Genomic DNA, 22,551 nt, shown 5'->3' with positions numbered 1-22,551 from the left:
GAAAGAGTTTAGGCTCCTGAATGTTTTCCAGGCATCCAGATCCCGCTCCCTTCTCTGGGAGCTGTAATTTTCTTTGACTCACTTTGCAGACCAGTCTACGCAGGGAGCCAAAGCATCGGCATCCCTTGGACATGGGTTATTGCTTCCTGCCCTGGAGCACCGAGCGCCACGTAGGGGGGACAATTGGGGTGCAAACGTGTCCCTTCCTGCTGCCGGCATTGCACATTGCAGCCCCCAGAGCAGCAGGGAGGTTGTCCTGTAGGAGTAAAGAAACGAGAGAGGATGATGACGGGCATCGCCTTCTCCGGGGCCTCGGCAGCTGCCTGTGCCATCTGCCCTGGCTGGAAGGTGCCACCGGCTGAATTCCTCTTTCTCTGCACCCTTTCCCCATCACTTCCTGCAGTGGCATCCTGAGATGCCAGCGTCCCACCCCTGGCTTTGCCTTCTCGTGGTAATAAAAACGGCTCTTTGAGTTGCTGGGGTTGGTCATCTATGGAAATTTTCCCGAAGGTGCTCCGAGCTCTCAGGCAGGCGGTAAATCAGCCTGAGGGACGCATGGTCGGTGAGCTCTGCGTTAGCAGCAGGTGGTCTTTGTATTCTGTCCTTTCTGTGAATAAATCTTTCCCCCCCTCTCCCGTACCGCAGGTCTCTACAACTCCATGGACAGCTGGATGATCGTCCCCAACATCAAGCAGAACCACTACACGGTGCACGGGCTCCAGAGCGGCACCCGCTACATCTTCCTCGTAAAGGCCATAAACCAGGCGGGCAGCCGAAACAGCGAGCCCGCCCGGCTCAAGACAAACAGTACGTGCCCGGGTGCTCGCCTTGCGCTGATGGGTGGTGGGAGAGCAGCTTCAGCGGCGCTCGAGGCTGAAGGGGGGGGGGGCTGAGCCGCTCCCCGCGAGCCCACGGTCACTGGCAGCGTGATGGAGACCCCCGGGTTATTTACATCACCGACATGCCCGTCTTGCTCCGTGTCTCGGCTCCTTCCCTGCCTCGAGGGATGGTCTCCTGCTACCCCGCACCGTGCCTGCGGCTCCCGTCAGCTCTCTGCTCCCATCAGCGCCCGTCCCGACGGGTCCCTGGGGCAGCTGGGATTTTAGGAGATGGTGAAGGTCCATCTTTCTGGTGGCTTTACGGCACTGGGCTTTTTGGGGCCGACGCACAGAGTCCTGGGGCAGTCGTGCGCTTGTGCGTGGCTTCGCTCACAGAGGGTTGCGGTTCCAGGGGCTCGGGGGACTGAGAAGTGTCTCTGTGGTAGTGGATGGGGCTTTGCAGCCAGACACAAAGCAGAAAGGAGGATGTGCTTCACATCGCCCAGGGACAGCCAGATGTGTTTAGGGAATTCAGATTTGATCAAAAATCAGAGGGCAGCAGAGCCGGCCCGGTCCCGGCAAGGCTGGAGTTTCTGGGTTTGCAGTGGGAGGAGGGAAACTTTTCCCGTCGAAGGGCCGCAAACACCACGGGGCCGTTAGCTGCCTGGGGGTGTCACAGGTGAAATGCTGACGGGGATAAGAAGCGGGTTCTCCGGGCTTCTGCCCAAGGCTGCCTGCTCCGTGGCCGCGTCTGCCCGATGCTGTCGAGGCCGTCCTGCCAGCCCCAGCGAGCGCAGCCCTCCCTTCCGTTTCCTTTCCCGACGCTGCAGTCGCTCCTGCCTCCGCTAGGCTTTCGAGATGATTTATCGCCTCCGCCTCCTCATTTTCTTTAAACCAAATGAAATTAAGTAAAGGCGGTGTAGCGATGGGGCTGGAGGGAAGCTGCCGAGAAGCAAACTCCAATCCAATTCCGCCTTGTTTATTAAAAATGTATCCCTCCTGCAGCTGCTGTTTTTAAGTGCTTCCCCATGCTTTGAAAGGTGCTCGCTCTGGAAGTAAGAACTGGGTGGCTCGACAAGCCGAGAGCGATGATCGACTCAGCCGCACAGAGGGGAGTGAGGGCGGTTTGCTTCGGTAGCGGCTCCCGGGGGAGCGGGGCTCCCTCGTTTGTTTTTTATAACTGAGTGTCAGTCATCAGAGATGCCGGCACGCTGCTGAGGGCTCCTCTTTGGAGATGAACTCGATTTAGTAGATTAAATAAGAGCCCAATCAGGTTTTGAGCTGCCCTTGTTGCAGGGCTGTGTCTGCAGCAGCTTCCCGCGTGTTTAAAATCCCAAGCAAGGCTCACCCGAAGCGCGGCAGGAATTGTTACGTGTGCCCGTAGCTCTGCGTGTGCCCGGGGCTCCCTTCACGCGACCGAACGACCGAGGGACCCATCCCGGCACCGCCTGCTCGGGCGACGGGGGCGTGCGGCATTGGTGGGCACGCAGCCCTCTCCCCCGCTGCTTCGGCGTTTATCTGCAGCCCACGAGCAGTGTTTAGGGAGACTTCTGAATTACCGAATGTTTGATTTAGCAATGCCTGTGCATATAATATATATTGTCCGTCTGTGGCCAGCCTCGGTGCACAGGGGCTCCTTTGGGGTGTCGCTGCTCACCGTCGGGGCTGGTGCCGGCTGAAGGTGCCACGGCTTTGTGCTGCGTCCCCAGCACGTCCTCGCTGGCCGCTTCTCCTGCCCGTATGTGGCGTTATGTGGCAACAGGGTTTTCTCCTTTCCGAGTGGGCGATGAGAAGATAGCGCACGCTTTCCAACTGCTGTAACCTTGGCGGAAATGCCAGCAGCTCGGCGAGGAGATGGGCCAATTAGCGTATTTCACAGCCCTCTTTCTGCTCCTGAAGTGATGTTGGGAGAGATTCCTTCATCGCCAGAAGGTCAGTGTCAGGACACGTATTGATTTCTGCAGCACCAGGGCTGTCAGTGCTGGCATTAAATCTGCGTTCCCAAACTGCCTGAAGAGAAGAGCCTGGGAGAGCAGTTCTGGTTTAGTGACAGAGAGAAACCTTCCTTTGCTGAGTCAAGGCCTGAGTCGGTCTTATTTATTAGCAAGCGTCCATAAGTGGATGAAAGTGCCAGAATACAGGGATGGTCCCAGCTCTGGTAGTAAAGAAAGAGCAGGGAAGGTGGATTTTACGGTCCTTGCCTTGACCATTGCAGACTGGTCTTATTCTCACTCACATTTCTGTCTCTTCCTGACCTCGGTCCAGTGGTTTCTGTAGCTCTTATGTAAACCAGCCCTCAGCCCTGTCTTGCCTGTCCCTCTGGATGGCTTTTTGTGACACACTGGAGCTGGCATGGTTAGCAGGACCTGCTGAGCTTCACCATAACTGATTCCTTCCATGAAACATCAGGAAAAGAAAATCTGACAGTGTAGCTGCCCCATTAACAGCCTTTGTCTTGCAGACGACTTACCGCTGAGGTGGGTAGAAAATGAAATATTCTTATCTGCAGCCAGGACGAGTGAGCCTCACGCGCTCCTGCCTCCGCGCCGCCCTCCCTCCTGCCCCTCTTCCAGGGAGCAAGGGGCAACCAGGAGCATCCAGAGCCCGTGCGTCCGCTCATCTCGATGGGCCGCAGGAGCCTTGAGGTCCGGGGGAGCCGAGCGGACGCCGGGACTCCCGCAGGCAGGGCTGCCAGCACCTGCCCTCTGCCCGTCTCCGTTCCCAGCGTGTCCCTGACCTGCTTCGCGAGCCGTGAGGATTTTCCTAACGGCAGCATCGGCCGCCCCCTCCTCCCCCGTTGCTCCCGCGCTCCCCAGGCCAGCCAGGAGTTCCTCCTCTCTGCTCGGGCGCTGCACCGCTCGAGACCTCGCAGGGAAGCAGGGAAGGCCAATTAAGCTGATAAACGCCCCGGAGGGTGCAGCTTGCTGTGTCCAGCGCCGGAGCTGGCCCTTTTCCCACGGCTCCAAAGCCCCGCGCAGGCGCCACGGATGGATGAACCAGCAAAAGGCTCTAGGGAATATTCCAGCCAGCTGAATTTGTGAGATAACTTTTATCTGAGTGACCGGCCCCGGATGTGTATGTTAACGAACACTGATGGGAGGGACCCCCAGAACCCCCGAAACCCCCCAGCTCTCTGCCAGGGGGGCTGTGTGGGGGCTGGAGAGGTGCGGTAACCCGGGAGCAGAGGGGGAGGCGATGGAGGCTTCGGGCTGGGAGCGGGTACTTGATGGCTGCTCTGCCCACGCTCTGTCTCGCACAGCCGAAGCCCCCCCCGAAGGCATCGCAGAGCGGTCCAGGGGGGAGCCTGGCTGGCACCCCGCATCTCCGTCCAGCCCAGCAGCGCCAAGCAATTCTTTTCTCTTGCTTTGCCTTCCCTTGCCTATGAAAAATGAAACGCTCTCCTCTCCCTTCACCTCTGGCGGTGCTGCCCCAGGACGGGGGTGCAGCTGGGGCGCTGGGGGCATCCCGCAGCGGTGGGGCAGCCCCCTCGCCTGGCTGGGCTCTCCCATGGCGGCCGAGCCCCACTGCCGCTACCCGCCCCGTGTCGGGGACCTCTGCTTCTCCCAGCCACACTGTCCTCAGGTCGTGGATCCTCCTTCCCCCTGTCCCGCACGGCTTCACCTGGGGCGCACGCTGCGGGCGGCCACGGATGCAGAGGACCACGCGGGGACTGGAGGCAGCTGAGGTCGGGACCATTGAGACTCCGTGAAATCTGTGTTGTTTCCCAGTGCTGGGGTGGTATTTTGGGAAGGGGTCGGGTGGGAGCAGGCACCCGGCTGTGTCCTCTGAAATGCCCTCTGTCCCGAGCGAGGTTTTGCAACCCAGCCTGTGTGGTTTCTAACTCCCGTCTTGCCCGTCACAGCGCGCTGTCTGCAGCTGTTACTCGAGCCCCTGGGCCAGGACGTGCCAACGCAAACCAGCGCCAAGGGTTGGACTCCCGTTGCTCACGCTGACCTTAAACAGGGCTCGTCTTTGGGAGAAGGGCTGTGACGGTCTCTCTCCTGACGGAGCCCAGTATTTTTATACCTCCCTTCCTCAGAGCTTGTCTCTTTGCATTACTGCCAGAAAAAGATAGCTACAGAAATATTAAAATAGCTAGAGGAAAGGGAGGCAGGGGTCACTCCCAATTTGCAGCTTTACTTTCAGGCTTCTCAACTCAATTATCTAGCAAATTGGGCTCCGAGGAAGATCAACACGAGCTACCATCAGGTATCAGAGAGCAGCACGGATGAGCTCCGTTCCGGGGTGGCACCTGACAGTCTCCAGCCTTGCCATAGCTGATGCTGCTGGCTGCTTGCAACGGTTCCTAGCCCCGGCTTGGAAGCCCCCTCGCCGCACAGCGTTGCCGTGGGCATTGCTCCTTGCCGAGTCTCGGTGTCCGTGGCCAAAAACGGGAGCGTGCAGGAGAGCACGGCTCGTTGTCCCAGCTGCCCGGCCCCGCAGAAGGCACACGGCCAACGTGTGCACCGCACAGGGCTACCTGTGCAGCCGGAGCTGAATGTGGCCCCGTCGTCTTACGCGTCTCTCCCGGAGCGGTGTGGGCTGGGACAGAGCACGGAGGATTTTTTCCTGTCCCGTGGGAAGGAGATCGCTGTCGCTGCTGCTCAGCACCTGTGCTGCTGGTGCGGGTTCGCATGCAGCTGACAATGTATCGGGACTCCACTTTGTAGTTCCCGTTAAGAAAAAAATAGGGAATTACAGACGGAAAATCTCGGCGGGGGGCAAACACCATTACATTTGCAAAGGCAAGAGCACAGGATTTAAAAAGCACCAGAATTAAGTTGCGTGTGCAATGTAATTTTATGCCTGCTATTGCTGCGTTATGCAGCAGCCTTCGACGTGTGGCCCCTCGCCCCGTCGGGGTCCCCGCTGGTGCCAGCGGTGAGGGGCTGCGGCGGAGCAGAGTGCCTGCTCGCCGGCGTTCCCCGGCTGGGCTCGGTGGCTCGGAAGAGCCGGCTCCTGCCATAGCCATCCCGTTGACCGTGTTGCACAGCTGGTGCCCAGAGGAGACGGTGTTGGTCGCTGCGAGGCAGGGCAGACATTCCCCTGGCCTTGCGGATCGTAGGAGGGTTTTATCAAAGTGAGCGGCACAGCCGGTGCCTGTCAATTAGGAAACAGTTTGGCTTCCCGTGTGCTGGTAACGTTACAAAGGAATTGCAGTTGGGTTTGAAGCCAGCGTTAAAGATCTGCAAAATCCATCAAACTCTTTTCTGTTAATTGCGGAGGAAGCCCCGGGGCGTGCGCTCGCTGCCTGGCCCTGTGCTCACACCTCCCTTCCAGCGCTGCTAAACACGGGCTGGACCCGGCGCCTTTGATTTGCTTCCACCGCTTGCACAGCCCAGACTGTCTTCTCCGGGCGGTGGGACCTTGTTTGGCAGCGGAGAAGCACTGGAAAACCTCGGGCGTGCTTCCTGTAACATGTAATAGCAGCCTGCGCTACGGGGAGCAGTCTGCGTCGGCTGCTGATGGGGATTCGGGGACGTGCTCGATGCTGCAGTGCTGCTTCTGCGATTCAGTATTGTTATACGAGCACTTAAGGGTCTGTTCTCCCTTCCCTGTGCTCGTATAACTCTCATTACTGCTAATAGCGTATGGATCCGTGCAGGAGTTCAGGCTCTATGCTCTGCCTAGGTTTGATTCGCAGTGCATCTTGATGGCATCTTCAGTGCCATTTCCATTACCTGGAAACATCCCCGTTTCTGCCGCCGCCTTTCGTATCAGAGAGGGCGAAGGGGAGTTGTTCTGATGGGGGATGAGGCATTTGAAGGGGGTAATGTGCAGTCAGGAGACCCTGAACGCGCCCCAGCCCCTCGCTTAAGGATCCCCGCCAGGACGACGCAGCGCTGCCCGACGTGCTGCCCAGCCTGGCTGCTCTCCGGTCCGGATCCTCCCGGGGCGCAGGGACCTCGCTCTCCTCAACTCATTTCTCTCCGCATTTTCCAGTTTCACCTCTGTTCCCTCTGTTTGGTCCGGGAAGGCGAGTGAATCCCGGGCTGGGGAATACGCCCAAGGTGCAGGTGCTGCTCTCACCCTGCTCCCCCCATCTCGCTGGGTGCCTGCGGTGGACACGGGCAGCAGTCACTTGCTTTCTCCTTCCAGCAGGGCTGGGGAAACCGCTGGAGGCACCGGGGGCACGGGAGCAGCCCAGGGGCCGATGGCTTACGGATCATCCCGTGGCAATAGATGCACAAGGCACGTGGGTGTGCCTCAGCATCTTGCTGGGCATCTGCAATCCAGCGCCCTTGGCTGGTGGGGGAACCTTTGGCTCATGGAGGATGTCCAAAGAGCCCAGGCAGACGTTTCCTGCCACGTTCTGCCTGCATGATGGTGGTAACAAACATAGATCCTAATCCGTGTGTCTTCTTCTAACAGGTCAGCCTTTTAAGCTAGACCCCAAGATGGCTCACAAGAAATTGAAGATCTCCAATGACGGGCTGCAGATGGAGAAGGACGAGAGCTCCTTGAAGAAGAGCCACACGCCCGAGAGGTTCAGTGGGACAGGATGCTACGGCGCGGCAGGCAACGTCTTCATCGACAGCGGCTGCCACTACTGGGAGGTGGTGGTGGGATCCTCGACCTGGTAGGCAGCACCGTTGTCTCCCCTCCCTCTCCCAGAGGCCCTCGGGTTTCCTCAGAGATGTTGTGGGACACGCTAGGGTTAAAGGCCAGGGTTTTGGCAGAGCTGCTCATGGGCAGGGAGGTGGTCGAGACCTTAAATCTGGGTGGCTGTGGCTTTCGAGAGGTTTATGAGTTTCTCCTCTCTGCCAGAAGCTTTTGGGTCTGACCCAGTCAGGCTGCGAGGTGAAGCTTGTACCTTCATTTCCCTCATCTGCTGAACCTGCTAATGCCTGCCAGGGCTCAGTTCTCACCCGACGGCAGGGCAGAGGTGCCACGGAGCTTTAAATCTGCTGGTTTTCCCACGTGCAGTGCCGTCCCCTGGGCTGTCTCGTGTAAGGTCCCGCTTAGCTGGGTCAGATGTGGTTATGAAGTCTGAGCTGAAGGCTAAGCAGAGGGGGGCCGTGGCTAAGCAGAGGAGACAGGGATGTCCTAGAAACCAACACGTGTCTCTGGGAGCTCCAGCCGAGGAGGAACTGGTATTGGAGTGCTGCTGCAAAACACGGCTCCTCTCCCGCAAAAAGATCCGCAAGGGACGCAGAGCACACCAGCCTGGTTTGGGGAACAGATCGTCGCCTGGTTTTGCCCTTCTCCCCCATCCTGCTCTCCCCAGCCGGTCGCTCTTGATCAAAGCTTGCTGGTTCTTCTGCTGACCGGAGGGGTTTCGAGAACAGAGAGTGGCAGCAGCCAAAGCCCAGAGGGACGTGGGTCTTTTCATGCCCCCCCCCCCCACCCCGCGACGTGGGACCACAAGCCTCGGGGAACGATGCTGTTCTCCCAGGGGCTTCAGGCAGAGCCAGGAGGGAAGGTCTCGCGGTGTGCTGGCAACTCTACAGTGGCGGGGGGAGCGGATCAGGAGTTTTTTTGTCCCGGGGGTTTGGAGGAGAGGGGTGTCACTCCTCGCCTTGCCCTGTGCTTGCAGCTGCTGCCTGAGGCAGGACACCAGAGCTGAGCTTGGGGTCGCTAACGGAGAGCACCCCTCTCCTGACCCAGAGACCTGGCTCCGGTTTCTGGCCGTGCCTGTCCCCTCTCCGCTGGGGAAGGGGGGGCCCAGGGAGCAAACACAGCAGCAGCCCCAGCTCAGAAACCGCTCCCAGCGCTCGCTCGCCTCGGCTCAGCCTCCCGCCCACCCCAGGGATGGAAACTGCCTTCACACAAAGCACGCTCAGAAGTGAAACAATGGGGGTTTATTGAGAGAGGGCCCCTACCCGGCAGATCCCCAGAAAGGCTGCGCTGCCGAGCTGGGAGGCGTTACAGCCGCCGTGTCAAGCTGCTGCATTGTTAAAGCTGCTTGTGCAGCACAATGGGGCTAAAACGGCCGGTTCCTGCTGCAAACGCCCAGCCGTGCCACCTCTGCCTCTCGCCCGCCTGGCCGCAGGAGGTTGCGTGGGGAGGGAGAGATGCTTTTCCCCAGCCGAGCCTCTGCGAGCGGCTCTTCAGTCGCGGAAAGCTGTTGCCGTGCTGCTTCCACAGTCAGGCGGACTTGTGCGGCACAGGGTGCCAGCAGCTGTCGGGGCTGGACTTTGTCCTGTGCCGACGCCGAAGGTGGCTGAGCAAAGCTGCTCCTCTCTTCCAGGTACGCCATCGGCGTGGCTTACAAGTCAGCCCCCAAGAACGAGTGGATCGGGAAGAACTCCTCGTCTTGGGTCTTCTCCCGCTGCAACAACAACTTCGTGGTGAGGCACAACAACAAGGAGATGCTGGTGGAGGTCCACCCGCAGATGAAGCGCCTCGGCGTCCTCCTGGATTACGACAACAACGCGCTCTCCTTCTATGACCCGGCCAACTCCCTCCACCTCCACACCTTCGAAGTCTCCTTCATCCTCCCGGTGTGTCCAACCTTCACCATCTGGAACAAATCCTTGATGATCCTCTCGGGTCTGCCCGCCCCGGACTTCATCGATTACCCAGAGCAGCAGGAGTGTAACTGCAGGCCCCAGGAGTCCCCGTACGTATCAGGGATGAAAGCCTGTCACTAGGCTGCCCTAGCCCTGCGCGTGCCCCGCGGTGGCACCGGCGATGCTGGTGGGTGCCGGTGGTCGGAGTCGGCCGACGGGAGCCTGCTGGCAGCCGTGCCGGAGAGCCGCCGCGCAGCCGTGATGCTCCAGCAAGCGAGCGCCTTCCCACCTACACGCAGCTCAATTTTATTTTTTTTTAAGGGGAAAGAGGAAGAACCTCTAACCGCGGCTGAAAATAAACTCCTGTTGGCGAGCTCCGCTTATTGTGCGAGTGCGGCTTGTGCAACTCCTTGGTGGTGTGCTCCGATCTCTCCCGAAGCGGATTGCCACCTGGATGGTTTTGTCTTCCCTTGGGGGCTGGAAAGGCCGGGGCAGGTTTTCTGGGTGACCTTCTGAGGCGCTGCTGTGGTCAGGGGGTCGTCTCGCGCGTCCCCGCAAGGTGCAGGTTGGAGCAGGAGGGCTTGGCTTTCTGGAGCCCGCTGGGGGCTTGTCTCGAGAGCCAGGTGGGACCTGAGCATCGTCTTCTGGAAAGGACTTTCTGTTTGGCTGAAAGTTTGGCAGCTTCTCTGGTGTGGTAGATAATTGCATGGACCCCTCGTGCTCGGCGAGCGCTGGCGTAGGTGATGTGGTGGGTGGTGATGGTGTGGTGGATGGTCTGCGAGAGCGAAGGCGGCGCTGAGGACGGTCCCGCTGCCTCTCCCGGCCACGTGCGCGCTGCTGCTGGCCGTGTTCCCTGTGCTTGGCTGGGTTTGCAGACCCACGGTGGAGGGCAGCCAGCCGCGGACCCCCACCCCACCACGTCTGCTCCTTCGGGAGCTCACCAGGAGTCAGGCAGGACCCACCCTGAAGGAGTAAGCCGAGGTGCATTTCGCCCCCGGCACAGAGGTTTGGCAGATGCTCCTTCCCCACGCAGGGTCCGGCCGGTTGTGCCCCGCCACGTGCGGCTGCATGTACACCTCCGCTGGTTTTGTGTCTGGTGTCCCTGCAGAAAAAACACATCTCCCCGTGCTGAGCAGAGGGTCAAATCCTGCCCAAAGACCATCTCTGTGCTTTATGCCCCAATATCTCAATTTATGGCCCCAAATCTTGGCTCTTGGTTTGTTCTCCACCACGGTGGTGTGAGTGCGGAGCTGTCCTGTTTGCTCTGTGGTAAAGGATCGAATCTGTCCTAGGGGCTCCGGCCCCTGGTTACTGGGAGCGCTTCGGCTGCCACCAGTGCTCCCAGTAGCCACGAGCACCAAGTCCCCTGGCCAAGCCTCAGTCTCCATGTTTGCTTAAAAGCCGGGAGGAGCTGGGCTGGGCACACCGGTCCCTGTGTCGCAGGGAGCAAAGACCCAGCGTGGGCACCCGCAGCCAGGGTCCGCGGCACGACTCGGGGCAGGTGGGCATGCGGATGTCCACGTCGCACTGTCGGCAGGCGACACGGCGTGGCGAGGATGCTGGAAGTGGCGAGGAGGCCAGGCAGCACGGTGGCCCACGATGGGCCGGTGCTTGAGCTTTGGTCCGTGATGTCCGAAAACTCCTTTTACTCCTCTGGACGTGGTGCTGTCAGATGCCTCGGTGGCGTTGCGTGGGGACCGTCAGGCTGAGACCTCCTGAGAGCTCTGCCAGCCTTTGCTTTTCGGTTTTTGGACCTTGCTGATAGGGAACTACCTCAAAGCCCAGCCTCAGAGGGGTAGGTGGCCGGTTCGGACAGGGCGACAGCGGCTCGTCCCACACGGGCTGCAGGAGTGGCTGGTTGACGTTGGCCGGCTGGCCCTGTCCAAAAGCGGGTGCTCCCTGCCAGCGACCCGGGCTGGGGGACGCTCGTCATTGTCTGGCGGTGGCAGCTGCCAGGCGATAGCTTTGTCCAGGGAGAGCAGGTATAAAGAGCCCGTTTCTCAGCACAGCATCCCTCTGCTTCACCTGGGTGACATTTTTGGTGACTGGCTGCCTGACGCTGCGGGAAGGGAGGCTGGTGTCACCCGCGGGGAAGGGATCTGCCACCTGCCCTGCCAAGCGGACGGTGGTTTTGCCTCCGGTCCGGGCTGCCTTCCCGTGGTGCTTGGCAGGGGCTCGCGGCGGGTGGTGCATCCCTCCCGAGCGGACAGGGTGGGTTTCTTTGCGCTTCTACCCCCAGCGCACGCGAGCACCGGGTGGGGACGCGGCAGGGTCGCGTCTGCCATTCCCTGCGGCTCGGCACACAAACGCAATGAATTTTAAGTTTTCGGTTGGATGTTTTTTCAAAGCCGCGTGGGCCTGTCATTAAAGTCCTTTCCCCGTGTGCCGGTCCCACCCGGGGCTGCTCAGAGTGTCACCCTCAAACAGACGCCCGAGCACTGGAGCTGGATTTTCGCGTTTGCAGCCCGGGTGCCAAGCCTCCCGCCGGCACCGGCACCGCCGGAGGACTCGGCGCATCCCTGACTCGGAGCGCACGAGCCATGAGTGTGACATTTGCACCGATGAAATTGCACTAATCGCGGCGGGATCCCCCTGCCCCCCCCCGCACGCGTCTCGTCCCCCGGCCAGGCAGGAGGACGAAGCGGGGGGCTTCGCGTGCCCAGGGGACCCCGCACCCCCGGTCCTGGGAGCCCTTTCCGGGGCACCCACGTTTCCCTCCCCCCGGTTTTGGAGCAGCCGGACCCACCGAGTGCTGCCCGGGGGGGGACACGGGGGGGGACGGGACACACGGGACGGGACCCCCGACCCTCGCTGCCGCTTGGCAGCCTTCGCCCCCAGCCCCCGAGCGAGCGATCCCATTGGTTAAAACCGCCCGGGGGATGATGACGCGGCACTGGTTTCAGCCAATCCGAGCCCCGCCAGGCTCTGCACCCTGGGTTGTGAATGAACGCGTTTCCCACGGCCCCCGCGGGGGCAGGACGCGGGGGGGGGCCGGGGCTGGGGGCCGGGGCTGGCTCCTCTGCTCCCGGTGACTCCTTGGATAGATTTGGGATGTGGTGAACTCCCGGTTACCGTGCGACCTGCCAGCCTCTCCTCTTCCATATGTAACATACTGTTTCCGTTTTGGTTTGGGGGAGGGTTGTTCTTCCTGTTATGTTTTTTCCCTTTTTTGTTGGGGTTTTTTTGCAACTTCTTTGTTAATGTGTATATATATATATATATATAACAAATATAATATAATATATATACGTTACTGGATATGTCTGTGTGTGGCGGAGATTGTGCAGTGTGGGACATCCCTGGACCTGGGACGCTCTCTTTGGCAAGGGGGGGTTGGTGTTCTCCAAACTGCTGACACAATGCAGACCGTGAACCTCAGGGTCACCGAGTCGGGGGGCAGCAGTGAATCAACACGACAGAAGAAAAGGCCTTTACTTAACATAACAGGGACGAGCAGCCAGCCCAGCTGAGTCCTGGCTGGAGATGGTGGGAGGGTTGGCTCTCCCCAGTGATGATGCTACGTGTCACGTTTGCTGTGGGGGACCTGCCAAACAAATGGCTGTGCATCCACAGGAGTGGGGGGATACGTGGTACCATCCAGCAGCAGCATTTCTGGTCCTGGACTGCAGCTCGGACTTGAGAGCCTGTGGGGGTGGCAGGTCACACGGGATGCTACAGCCCCGTCCCAAAAAGTCCGTACACATAAATGTTCTGCTGTCAGCCCCCAGACGATGTCATGCGAAGGCACCTTGTCGGGGTCGTCAGGACACTGAGTGCTCCAGCCTTCCCTTTCCCAGCCTTGGTGGCCACAGGGGCTGCTGGAAGTCTCTGAGTGCCAGCCAGATACGGCTGGAGCCTTGTTTCTGCTGCTCTTGAGCCCAGGTCCCACTCACACACACACACTGTGCCTCAAGAGCTGTGGGAGGGCAGGGATGGAGGCTGACCCCATCCTTCACTGTGGTGCCGGACTGAGCTCGTGGTGGGGCCGAGCACCGGCCGTGACATCTCTCCCGTCCCAGAGGAGCCGCTGGCCCAGCCCGGTGTGTCTGACAGCCAGCTCATCTCCCTCGTTGCGGCTTGGTTTCCCTTTCTGCTGTCTGCGGCTCTGTCACGCGTTCCCAGTGTCCCCCTGCCCCAGCGCAGCCCCCAGCACTGAGCTCACAGCTCACAGCGTGGGGCTGTGTTCGGTAAAACAGGCTGTGGCTGTGGGCCGCGGGGTCTGATCCTGCTGCATCTGCCCCGGAGGGCTGCTCCAAGAGGCCCGAGTCCAGCTGGCCCCAGCGAGGAGAAATGTGAGCAGGGGCCCTCACCCAGCCCCCAGCACTGGGCTCCCCTCTTCGCCAGCCCCGAACAGCACGGAGCCCCTGCCCCGACCCCCCTTGGCTCGGGTCCCTGGGAGAAGGCAGGGCTGGGTCGGCCAACCAGGAGCACGTCCCTTGGGGTCTCCCCTGGACCCCACCAACAGCCCTGGCTGGGCTGAGACCCCTGTGTTGCCCCATCCCCCCCAGCTGAGACAAAGCTGGACCTTGTGCAGGGGCTCTGCAGGCTGAGATGGGGCCACTGGGCAGAAATCCCCCCCCCGACTGCCTGGAGCAGAGGCATCGGCAGAGCGGGGGGAGCCCAGCACCTGCCTCGCCGGGGGGAAGCGAAGGCACACAAGCCCGCAGATGACAGAGCCCATCTTTATTGAGCATAAGTGCCTAAAATATTTATTAAGTGGAAAACATATGGTGCAAACCAACACTGTAGGATTAAATATTTCTTACTTTATTCCTTTGCTCTAGGCGTTTTCCCATTAAACATTAACCACCAGCACATGAAAAGTGGCCTCAAGATTGAGTAGCTGCTTTTATTCTGGGACAAATCTGGTGGCAGCACACGGCTAGAGGAGCACAGACAGCAATCTGAGACCTTCCTGTCTTGTCCTGGCACCGCATCTCCAACTGTCCCCGCTTCACAGCATCCCTGGCAGCGGAGCAGCATCTTCACCCTTCGCTGGGAGGCTGCAAGTCTTTGAGCCCAGGACCGGACCAGACCGTCAGGCTGCAAAGGGTGTGCTGAGGCTGCTATCGCTCGTATTGGGTCACTCCCTTGCTTCTTCATGTTCTCACCTTCAGTTGCCATCAAGGACGGAGCACGGCATGAGGCTGGTGCCACTCCTGCCTGGGGACCGCCTGGAGAACCTGCTCTCCAGCACAAATTGCCTTCTGCGCTCCTCTCACCGCGTGCTGCCACCAGCCCCGCAGCTGCTCCAGGTGGGCTTTCCAAACAGCCTACGCAGGAAATAAGCCTGATGCTGCTTTCGCGAACATCACCGGGAGCGGTGCTGCTGACATCAGCGAGACCGGGAATAGGCCTCGGCTTTTGAAAAAATATCCCTGTCTTCATATTCAATGTTTCCTCGGACTTTTGAGTTCAAGCAAATGCTTCTCAACGATCTGGGAGGTATCGGCGCGTGAAATCACACATTTCGGTGCAACTTCGGTCTGCCTTCTCACATGGGTAATTCAAATGAAGTGTGGACCAGGTCAGAGAGGAGGCCATTCTCCCACTTGGCTCTAACTCACGTGCAAAAAGCTGGAGGTGACGCTAGCACGGGCGACCAGACCCTGCGGTGGGAGCGACGCCAAGCCGTGGAGCCCAGCCCTGCGCCAAGCCCGGGTGAGCACCCGAGGAGCAGCGAGGACACGAGAAGAGCGAGATCTGATTATTCCCCGAGTCTGCACAAGGGGACGCAGCTCCTGCCCACGAATCACGGACAAATCTGCACTCAGCTGCCTCCTCAATCAGCGCCGGCGACTGCTCCCTGAGCGTGAGTCACGCTCACTTTCATTTATTCCCTTCCAATTTTCCAGCGCGCTGTCTCTCCCGACTGGTGTGGAGAGGAGAGACAGAGGGGAAAATGCTTTGACAATGATGGTAGCATTGCAAAGTCAAAATTCAGGCCTGGCCAAGAGGCCCACAGGTCCCCCCGCCGTGCATCAGCTGATGCTACCCGACCTACAGCTCACCGGCTCTTCCTTTTCCAGCACGGGATGCTCTCCCTTGGGAGAGAAGCTGCTCGCTGAACCGAAGCGGCTGTTAACCCTTTCCACCCTCAGCACTCCCACGCTGTGCAGAAAGCAGAGTTTGTCCATTCCGCAGGAACTTTTCTGTGGCGTTGGGCACCGCCATAGCGGAGCAGTTCACAAATCCTGATTTATTTGCGGAGCCCCGTGGGAGGCAGCGGCGTTATCCCCGCTCTGCAGAGCGCTGGCACCCAACGCAGGAAGGCGAGTGCGACTGTTGGCAAGAGTCGGTGGTGCAGGGTGCTGCATCTCTGGGAGCTGTTAACGCTTTCAGAGGGTGGTGGTTAATGCTCGCCCCAGTGATTGGGGGATTGACTGAGCATGTGGGCCTTTTTTTTTAAAAATAAAAACCAAAACAACACAAACCCTGAAAAAAAAGAAACCCTCCCAAAGCAGAAATGTCACAGTGTTACCCAAACGGCTACAAATGGGCAATCAAAGAGCAGGAACGTTCCCATGGGAAATGCCAGGCGCCGCTCTCAGCTCTCCCTCGTTTCCCACCCGGGGAAAACTCCAAAACCGCAGTGAAAATTCGCTCTGCCCAGCCCCATCCGCACGTCAGCCGAGCAGATTAACCGCCGGGAGGGATCACGGCTCTGGCGGGCCAGCTTGGCCCTGGGGTTGCTGCGAATAAACGGGGCACTTGCCCTTTCGCTGACGGAGCCTCAGCACGGCACCGGGCGGCTGTTAAACCAGCGCTGGGAAATGCAAGCCTTGGGTCTCAGGGGTGCTGGGAATCGCACCCTCCCCGGCCTTCCACCACAGGGAATGAAGGGAAACGCCACACCGTCACTCCGGAGATTGCTTTATTGTCCATTTAATGACGGCGTTAATCAGGGAAATGAGACGTGTCTGGGAGGTACACGTTATCTGCTGAGGCTTTTCATAGCTGAGCCTCGTTAGCCCGACCCTGAACCCGCTTCTCCAGAGTAAACCCCGGCACGGTCCCGGTGGGACGAGGAGCAGCGGGCACTGGCACGGCAGAGCGGGAGGTTGCGTGGCGTGGCTCGGCACACAGCCCGCGGCGCAGACGGGGTGACGGGGAAGGCTGGTGGGGGGTACGGGGCAAAGGGAGAGCAGATGGCGAGGGGCCAGCCTATAGTGAGATGGCTGCCCTGGGCAGAAACGTGACGGTGTCTCCTCTCACGTCCCTCTGCCTGCGTCCAGCGCCTCTGGAGAGCACCCGTCACCGTAGGACCCTCCTTCCTCCGGCTTTACCCTCCAGCCAGCGTCCCAGGGCAACCACTGGATGAGTGCAGCCAGCCCCAGCACCGGGATGCTCCTCTCAGCCCCCCCGGCAAGCGGGGTAGGGTCCAGGGCTCTCTATCCACGTTTCCTGGAAGGCAAAGGAAGCTTCACCCTGTAGAAAGGATGTGATTGCTGGTCATCTTTATTTTTACGAAGCAGCTGGTGCTAGCCACAGAGCTGGAAGGAGCTTTTTCCTCTGTCTTCTTGCTTTATTTGGTGCCTTTCTCCATTAACCTCTGGTTTCTAGGAACCAATCTCTCTTGTTGATGGGCACCTGTGAAAGTCAATTTAAAACCATTACTGGCATGGCAGGTTGCTTCATAGAAAGAAAAAGACTTCACTGAGAAGATGAAATGAGCTGTGCCGCTGCTTTCCAGGAATGCACTTTGAAACACATAGGGTGTCAATGTCACAAGCGCCACAAATCAAACTCGAAATTGCTTCCTCGAGTCAGCCGGGAGGGGAAAAAAAATCAGCCTGCAAACCGTTAGCGTAGCGAAGGGAGCTGTGGCCGTGTCTTGGAGGGACGCAGTCCGGCCGCGGTGCGCACACAACGCAGAGGGGTCTGAGACGCCGAGAGCCCGGGTCTGCAGGGACGGCTCCCGCAGAGCTGCTGCTCCCGCGGGGACGGGCAGGAGCCCCAGGGCACGTCGCTCTCACAGCACCGATGCTCAGGGCTCTGGGGCGGGGGATCTCGTCTTGAGACCCCAGGCACGGAGATGTGGGGGATGCAGGAGACGGATGGTTTCTAAGTTCTTGCATGGGTTTGGGAGGGCTAGCAGCTCGTTTTGGGGTGGGCTGAGGGGAAGGGCGATGTTGGCTTTTTATTTTTTTATTTCCTCTGGAGTTCACGAAACAGGAAATTCAAAAAAACTCCCTTGCCAAAGCTCAAAAATCCCATTGACTTCATGGGAGCCCTGGGGCTTCACCCCTTCTCTGGAAAGCTGCGAAGCAAAAAGAGACAGGACAAATTACTATTTTTATATAGCAAGTGACATCAAAAGACTGCCTCATCTGTTCCTGTCTACTAACAACAATGGCTTGCACTGAGATGTGATAATCCTAGCCAGGAATACAAAGCTGCAGTCCCTCCATCCGTGAATGAAAATTCCTTTAACTGGTGAATTCACTGCAGGTTGAAAAAAAAAAACAAAAACAAACAAACCAAAAACCCCCCAATAGTTTAATAAATGGACAGAACAGAAAATTACACCCCTGAGCTGTTCACAGACTGCACGGGGTAAATGATTTATAGTGTCTGTGCTACATTGTCTGAACTGGCCCCAAATTAGTTCTCCTTAATAGAACTCTAATTGAGACTTTAACTACTCATCTGAAGTACCAGCCCCTAAAATTGACTGTTCTTGATCATTAGACACATCACGGCTTTGCAGAAATATTCTCTTGGTCTGGCTGCAGAATGACGGGCAATACCTGAAATGAGACCAGAAAGCCTTTATTGAAGCCTTTTTCTGAATTTTAAAGGATATGCTGAAACGGGCTTACTGAGATTGTCACCTACAGGTGAGGACATGGGGGGCTGCCAAGGGGAGGGGGCGCGGAGCAGTGTTTGGGCAACGGCGTTGCTGTTCCTACAGACCAGCACATCCCAGCGCCCGCCAGCGCGTCCCAGTGTGCGGGGTGCGACGGGCAGAGGCTGGCACGGGACCGGCGCTGATCCCTCCGTGCAGACAACGCTACGGGACCTGGCCTCTGCTTGGGAAGAGGATCACAAGCCACAAAGCATCGCCTGAGCCAGCATAAGGAGCCGCTAGATGTTTATTTTCCTCTTGGGGTCCCAGGGCAGTGCAAACAAAATGTTAAGCATTACTGAGAAGCACCAGCCCAAAAGCCAGCAGCCATCGGCCGTGCGGGTTCAGCGGCAGGACACGCCGGTGGCAGAAGCTGGGAGCAGTTACGGCCATGACAGACAGCCACAGAAACACGTGCTGACCCGCCTGGAGACGGGCAGCCAGGAACCGTCTTCCAGCCATTCGGCGGCATTTGCAAAGCTAAACCGGCATCCTCTCCTGGGAACGCCTCGTCACGGCTCGTCGCAGCGTCCTCCCTGCTCCGGCGCTGGTCCGTGCGGTCAAGGCAGGAGCGGCACAGAGATGTTCGATGGAAACGAGTCCAGTTCTCCATGGCAACGAGCGAGAACTGGGTCAGCCGCAGGATGCCAGGAGGCAAGCGCTCCCAGGAGTTTTAAAAGTAAAACACCCCTCCAGAAAGGCACACAGAGCCACGGGGACGGGGGGGAGCGAGGGGGTCCCGGGCACCTCGGACCCCCGGACTCCAGTCACGGCTCCCACCGAGCGTCATCCAGCACCGCGGGGTCCCCCAGCGCTGCCCGAGGGAGAGGAGTCACGTCGGTGCGTGTGACAGCACGCCCAGGGCCGCACGGAGCGAGGGCTCAGCGTGGCACCGGGGCCGTGAGCACAGAGACCCCCCCGCAGCCACGGTCGCAGCCTGGCTTCTCAGCAGCCCTGCCCCAGAAACGTATCCCTCCCACTGTTTCTCACCCACGCCGAGCCAAGCGCCTTCTCTTCGCGTGGCCCCTGCTTCCCTGTCTCTCCTGGCTTGAATTTGGCCCTTTTCTATCTACGGAGATGAGCAGGCTGACATCCCTTGCCAGGGATTCTCTTTGCAGGGGCCGCCCGTGTGAAAATCCTCATCGCAGCTCGCTCGTTGACAGGGGCTGCGCCACCTCGGCTCACTGCCTTTGATCAGCCTGATGCAGCGGTGCCGAGCCCGGATCCGAGCGACGCAGCCGCTGCCTTTGCCTGTGTCCTTGGAAGCTCCATCATTATCCTGCTGCTAATGCGCGGGCGCCTTTGCCGTGACAATCCTTCATTAATCACCTGCAAGTACAGGGCCAGTACGGAGCTGCCGGGGCAGAAGCGATGGGTGAGGCGATTTGACGGGACACGAGCCCTTGGGTGGTGGGGCTGGCAGAGCAGAGCGTCGGCTCTCCCCGTGGTGAGACGTGGGAGCGACGTGTACGCAGCCAAATTAAACAGCAGCTGCGAGTTTAGAGAACAGTGAAAAAGTTACCCGCAGGCTTTCTACAAGGCCCGTCAGAGCTGTGAACGCAGCCGCTGTGTTTACCAGCGGTTACGAGGAAGCATCACCACTTTCGGCCAGTTCGATGGTTTAGCTGACACTTGGGCTCTGATGGTTTATGTACCAAAAACATGGCAGCTGTTTGTGAGATCTTTGCCCTTCACTTGTCATTGAAAGCCCTCTGTTCTGCTCCCAGCCGTCTCGGTACGCGACCTTGATGGGAATAACTTCTCTCGAGTAGTGTCTTCATTTGTAAAATGGGCTTCGTAATCCTGCTCTACCTGATAATGATTAAACACACTCTTAACATTTACACAGCACCTTGAGAAGAGAGGGGAAGTGCTGTTGACGACAAAATTACACTGTTATTTCAGCTCGGCAGCGCACGGCGACTGCACAAATACACAGCAGCATCCCCTGAGATGACTGAGACACCCTTGTGCCTTCATCCTCATGCTGTGATGGAGCCTGAGCCCCCTTCCCCTCCACAGCCCCCTAACACTGAAAACACACACACACTGTCCATCCTCTCCAGACTTTGTTATATTTTATATCCGAATCAGCTCTGCCCCCCCGCTCTGCCCCCCCGGCTGTGCTCTGCAGCCCCGGCCCCGGCTCTTCACGCCAGCCAGGCTGGCCCGGTGGCCCCACGGCACAGCTGAGCCCCAGCATCGCTGCTCACAGCCACATGCGCTTCCCAATTAAGTCACCACCACAAAGGTGCAAGAAATCAGGTGTGGAAATGGCCGCGAGCACCGCTTGGCCTGGGGAGGTGGGCAAGGTTGGGATGCTGCCTGCTCTTCTACTGCGTCCCCGTGCCTGCCCAGGACAGGCGGCGCTGGAGCAATTTGGGGTCGATCGATGGGGTGGGAGCCTTTTTGCCAAGTATCCCTGATGACAGGGGCACACTGGATGCCTCATACCGTGGGGAATGCCTATGTCCTCAAGGGCTCCCCCTGGGCTGTGGTGCAGTGAAGACAAGGTGAGCACATCCCCCCGAGCACGCAGTTCCGTGGGCGCTGGGGTCAGCTTCCCACGTGCCCTCCACCTCTGCGGCTGCCCAGAAGAGCCCCCGCCTCATCCAGTGCAGGCTGCAGCGCTGGGTTTAACCTGGGTTTCACCTTAATCCCCTTAAAACGGGCGCCCCTTCTGTCCACACTGTCCTCGCTTTCTCTCTCCTGACCTGCCGGGTAAATGGGAGCTGCTGCTGCAAGAAAGGCTTTAAGGAACAAAGGATGCTCGTTTTCCCTAAAGACAACGCCGGGGTACCGCTGGGGCAGGGTCAGCTTCTCAGGTGGATTAGCTGTGGCCCCAGGGCCGAGCACAACTCAGGGCCGACCCCTGCGCAGGGCTGTCACGTCGTGCTGCACGGGGCACGACGGATGGAGAGCCGCGGTCGGACGGTTCGGGAGTACCATGTGCTGGCTCAGGGGCTTTCTGACTGCCAAATAGCATCTCAGCTCAGCCGGGGGTTGGTCTGGGAAGAAAAAGACTGTCCTGTGGCTACGGCAGCTCACAGCGAGCAGGGTTTGCACTTCAGAGTAAAGCCCAGGAGAGCAAAGGGCGTTGGGGAGCTGAAAACGGGGTCGTAGGAAAAAAGCCACGTGTGATCAGCAGGCGTGAAGCCCTGGGGCTGGCGGGAGGGGGCTCGAGCAGCCCTCGCCTGGGACCTGAGCACGGTGTGAGGGGCCGCGAGTTCGAGGGGCAGGTTTGGGCACCGCACAAAAGAGACCAGGTAACCCTTCGGAACGATGACAAAATGAAGGGAGCCTTCACCGAAATAGAAAGCTTTTAGAGCCAGATCTCACGCCTGTTTGTGATGTGCCTACAAAAGCCTTTCGCTGCTGCTCTGAAAGGCCGCCAGCGTGATGTTTCTCGCCCGGGTGCATCAGCATCATTTCGGATGGCAGGGGGGTTTCCCTGTGCTCCAGCCCTGCCCTCGCTTTGCTCGCTGCCACACCAGCCAGGACCTCCTCCAAAAGTGGCTCCTGTGGGATTTTGAGCTCAGCCTGCTAAAAAAACATTATTGTGACAAGTCTCTGCCTCTCTGGACAGGCTCTTGCCGGGCTCAGGAGCAGGCAGGCAGGAGGGAGCAGCTTCTTGGACCCGCTTTCCTGAAACTTCTTCTTAACCTGGGCTTCTCCATGCGCAGCTCTAGACCAACGATGCCGGGGAGCATTGCACTTGAACTCAAGAGCTGCCCAGTCAAGCCACGGACTTGAGCAATCGGAAACAAAGGTAGTGAAGGAATTTGTAATTAAATTGCCATTAGATGGGTAACAGATTGTCTGGCAGCTGACAGTGAGTGAAACCGCTCCGTTCTGTCATGTTTTATCAGCATGAAAACCATTTGCAAGTGCTCTAATTACATTCCTAATTGCCAATGTGATTAGGGACCTGCAGCTGTTCATTAAACGTGTGTCACCCTCAGCCAGCAATCTGTAGGAGAGAATATTTAATTAATTGAATAGCACACTGGATGAGAAGAGGAGATGGACAAACGTGGAAGCTGAGTGAGGAGCGGAGGAGCCTTGCACTGGAAAGAGCTGGCAGTCATCTTCTTCCAGCTCTGGGTACTGTGTCAGACAACCTTTTTCCTTTAATAAGCACCGTCATTAAAAAAATCAGGTTTCTGTCCATATTACTCCCACCGGAACCCTCCTGCCCTCATGGGCAAGAACTAACTTCTAATTTCCAGCCAAATTTTTATCTTCTAGCAAGTTACGCTCTTTGTCTGCAGGACAGCGCTCTCCATCTCGCTTCTGTCCCCGGCACAGCCTTTGCTCCCTCCTGGCTCTGCCCCCAGTGCATCGACAGCGACCGGAGCTCACCCGACCAGCACTTGGAGCAGCATGGAGGCTTCAGGGTGCTCAGCTCCTTTCCCATCACACCGCATCCCTC

General features: G+C 58.8%; 2 protein-coding genes across 6 annotated transcripts in view; one reads left to right on the top strand and one right to left on the bottom strand.

Annotated features, from left to right (window-relative positions):
• MID2 (midline 2) overlaps positions 1-11,586 on the top strand; it is a 98,668-nt gene extending 87,082 nt beyond the window's left edge. For 4 of the 5 annotated variants that reach the window (XM_075763827.1, XM_075763825.1, XM_075763826.1 and 1 more), the window contains 3 exons: positions 646-807; positions 7,191-7,398; positions 9,010-11,586. In XM_075763827.1, coding sequence (XP_075619942.1) covers positions 646-807; positions 7,191-7,398; positions 9,010-9,412 — 773 coding nt within the window. In that variant the 3' untranslated portion in view covers positions 9,413-11,586. The remainder of the gene's footprint in view (positions 1-645; positions 808-7,190; positions 7,399-9,009) is intronic. The other variant, XM_075763824.1, reaches the window with a different exon arrangement.
• Positions 1-22,551, bottom strand: part of TSC22D3 (TSC22 domain family member 3) — a 430,696-nt gene that overhangs the window by 175,136 nt on the left and 233,009 nt on the right. The gene's annotated exons all lie outside the window — the stretch shown is intronic.

Source organism: Balearica regulorum, chromosome 11 (genome assembly GCF_011004875.1).
Source record: "Balearica regulorum gibbericeps isolate bBalReg1 chromosome 11, bBalReg1.pri, whole genome shotgun sequence".
NCBI classification, from domain to species: Eukaryota; Metazoa; Chordata; class Aves; order Gruiformes; family Gruidae; genus Balearica; species Balearica regulorum.
Note: the sequence above shows the minus strand (reverse complement) of the source record. Positions and strands in the feature narration are given on the sequence as shown.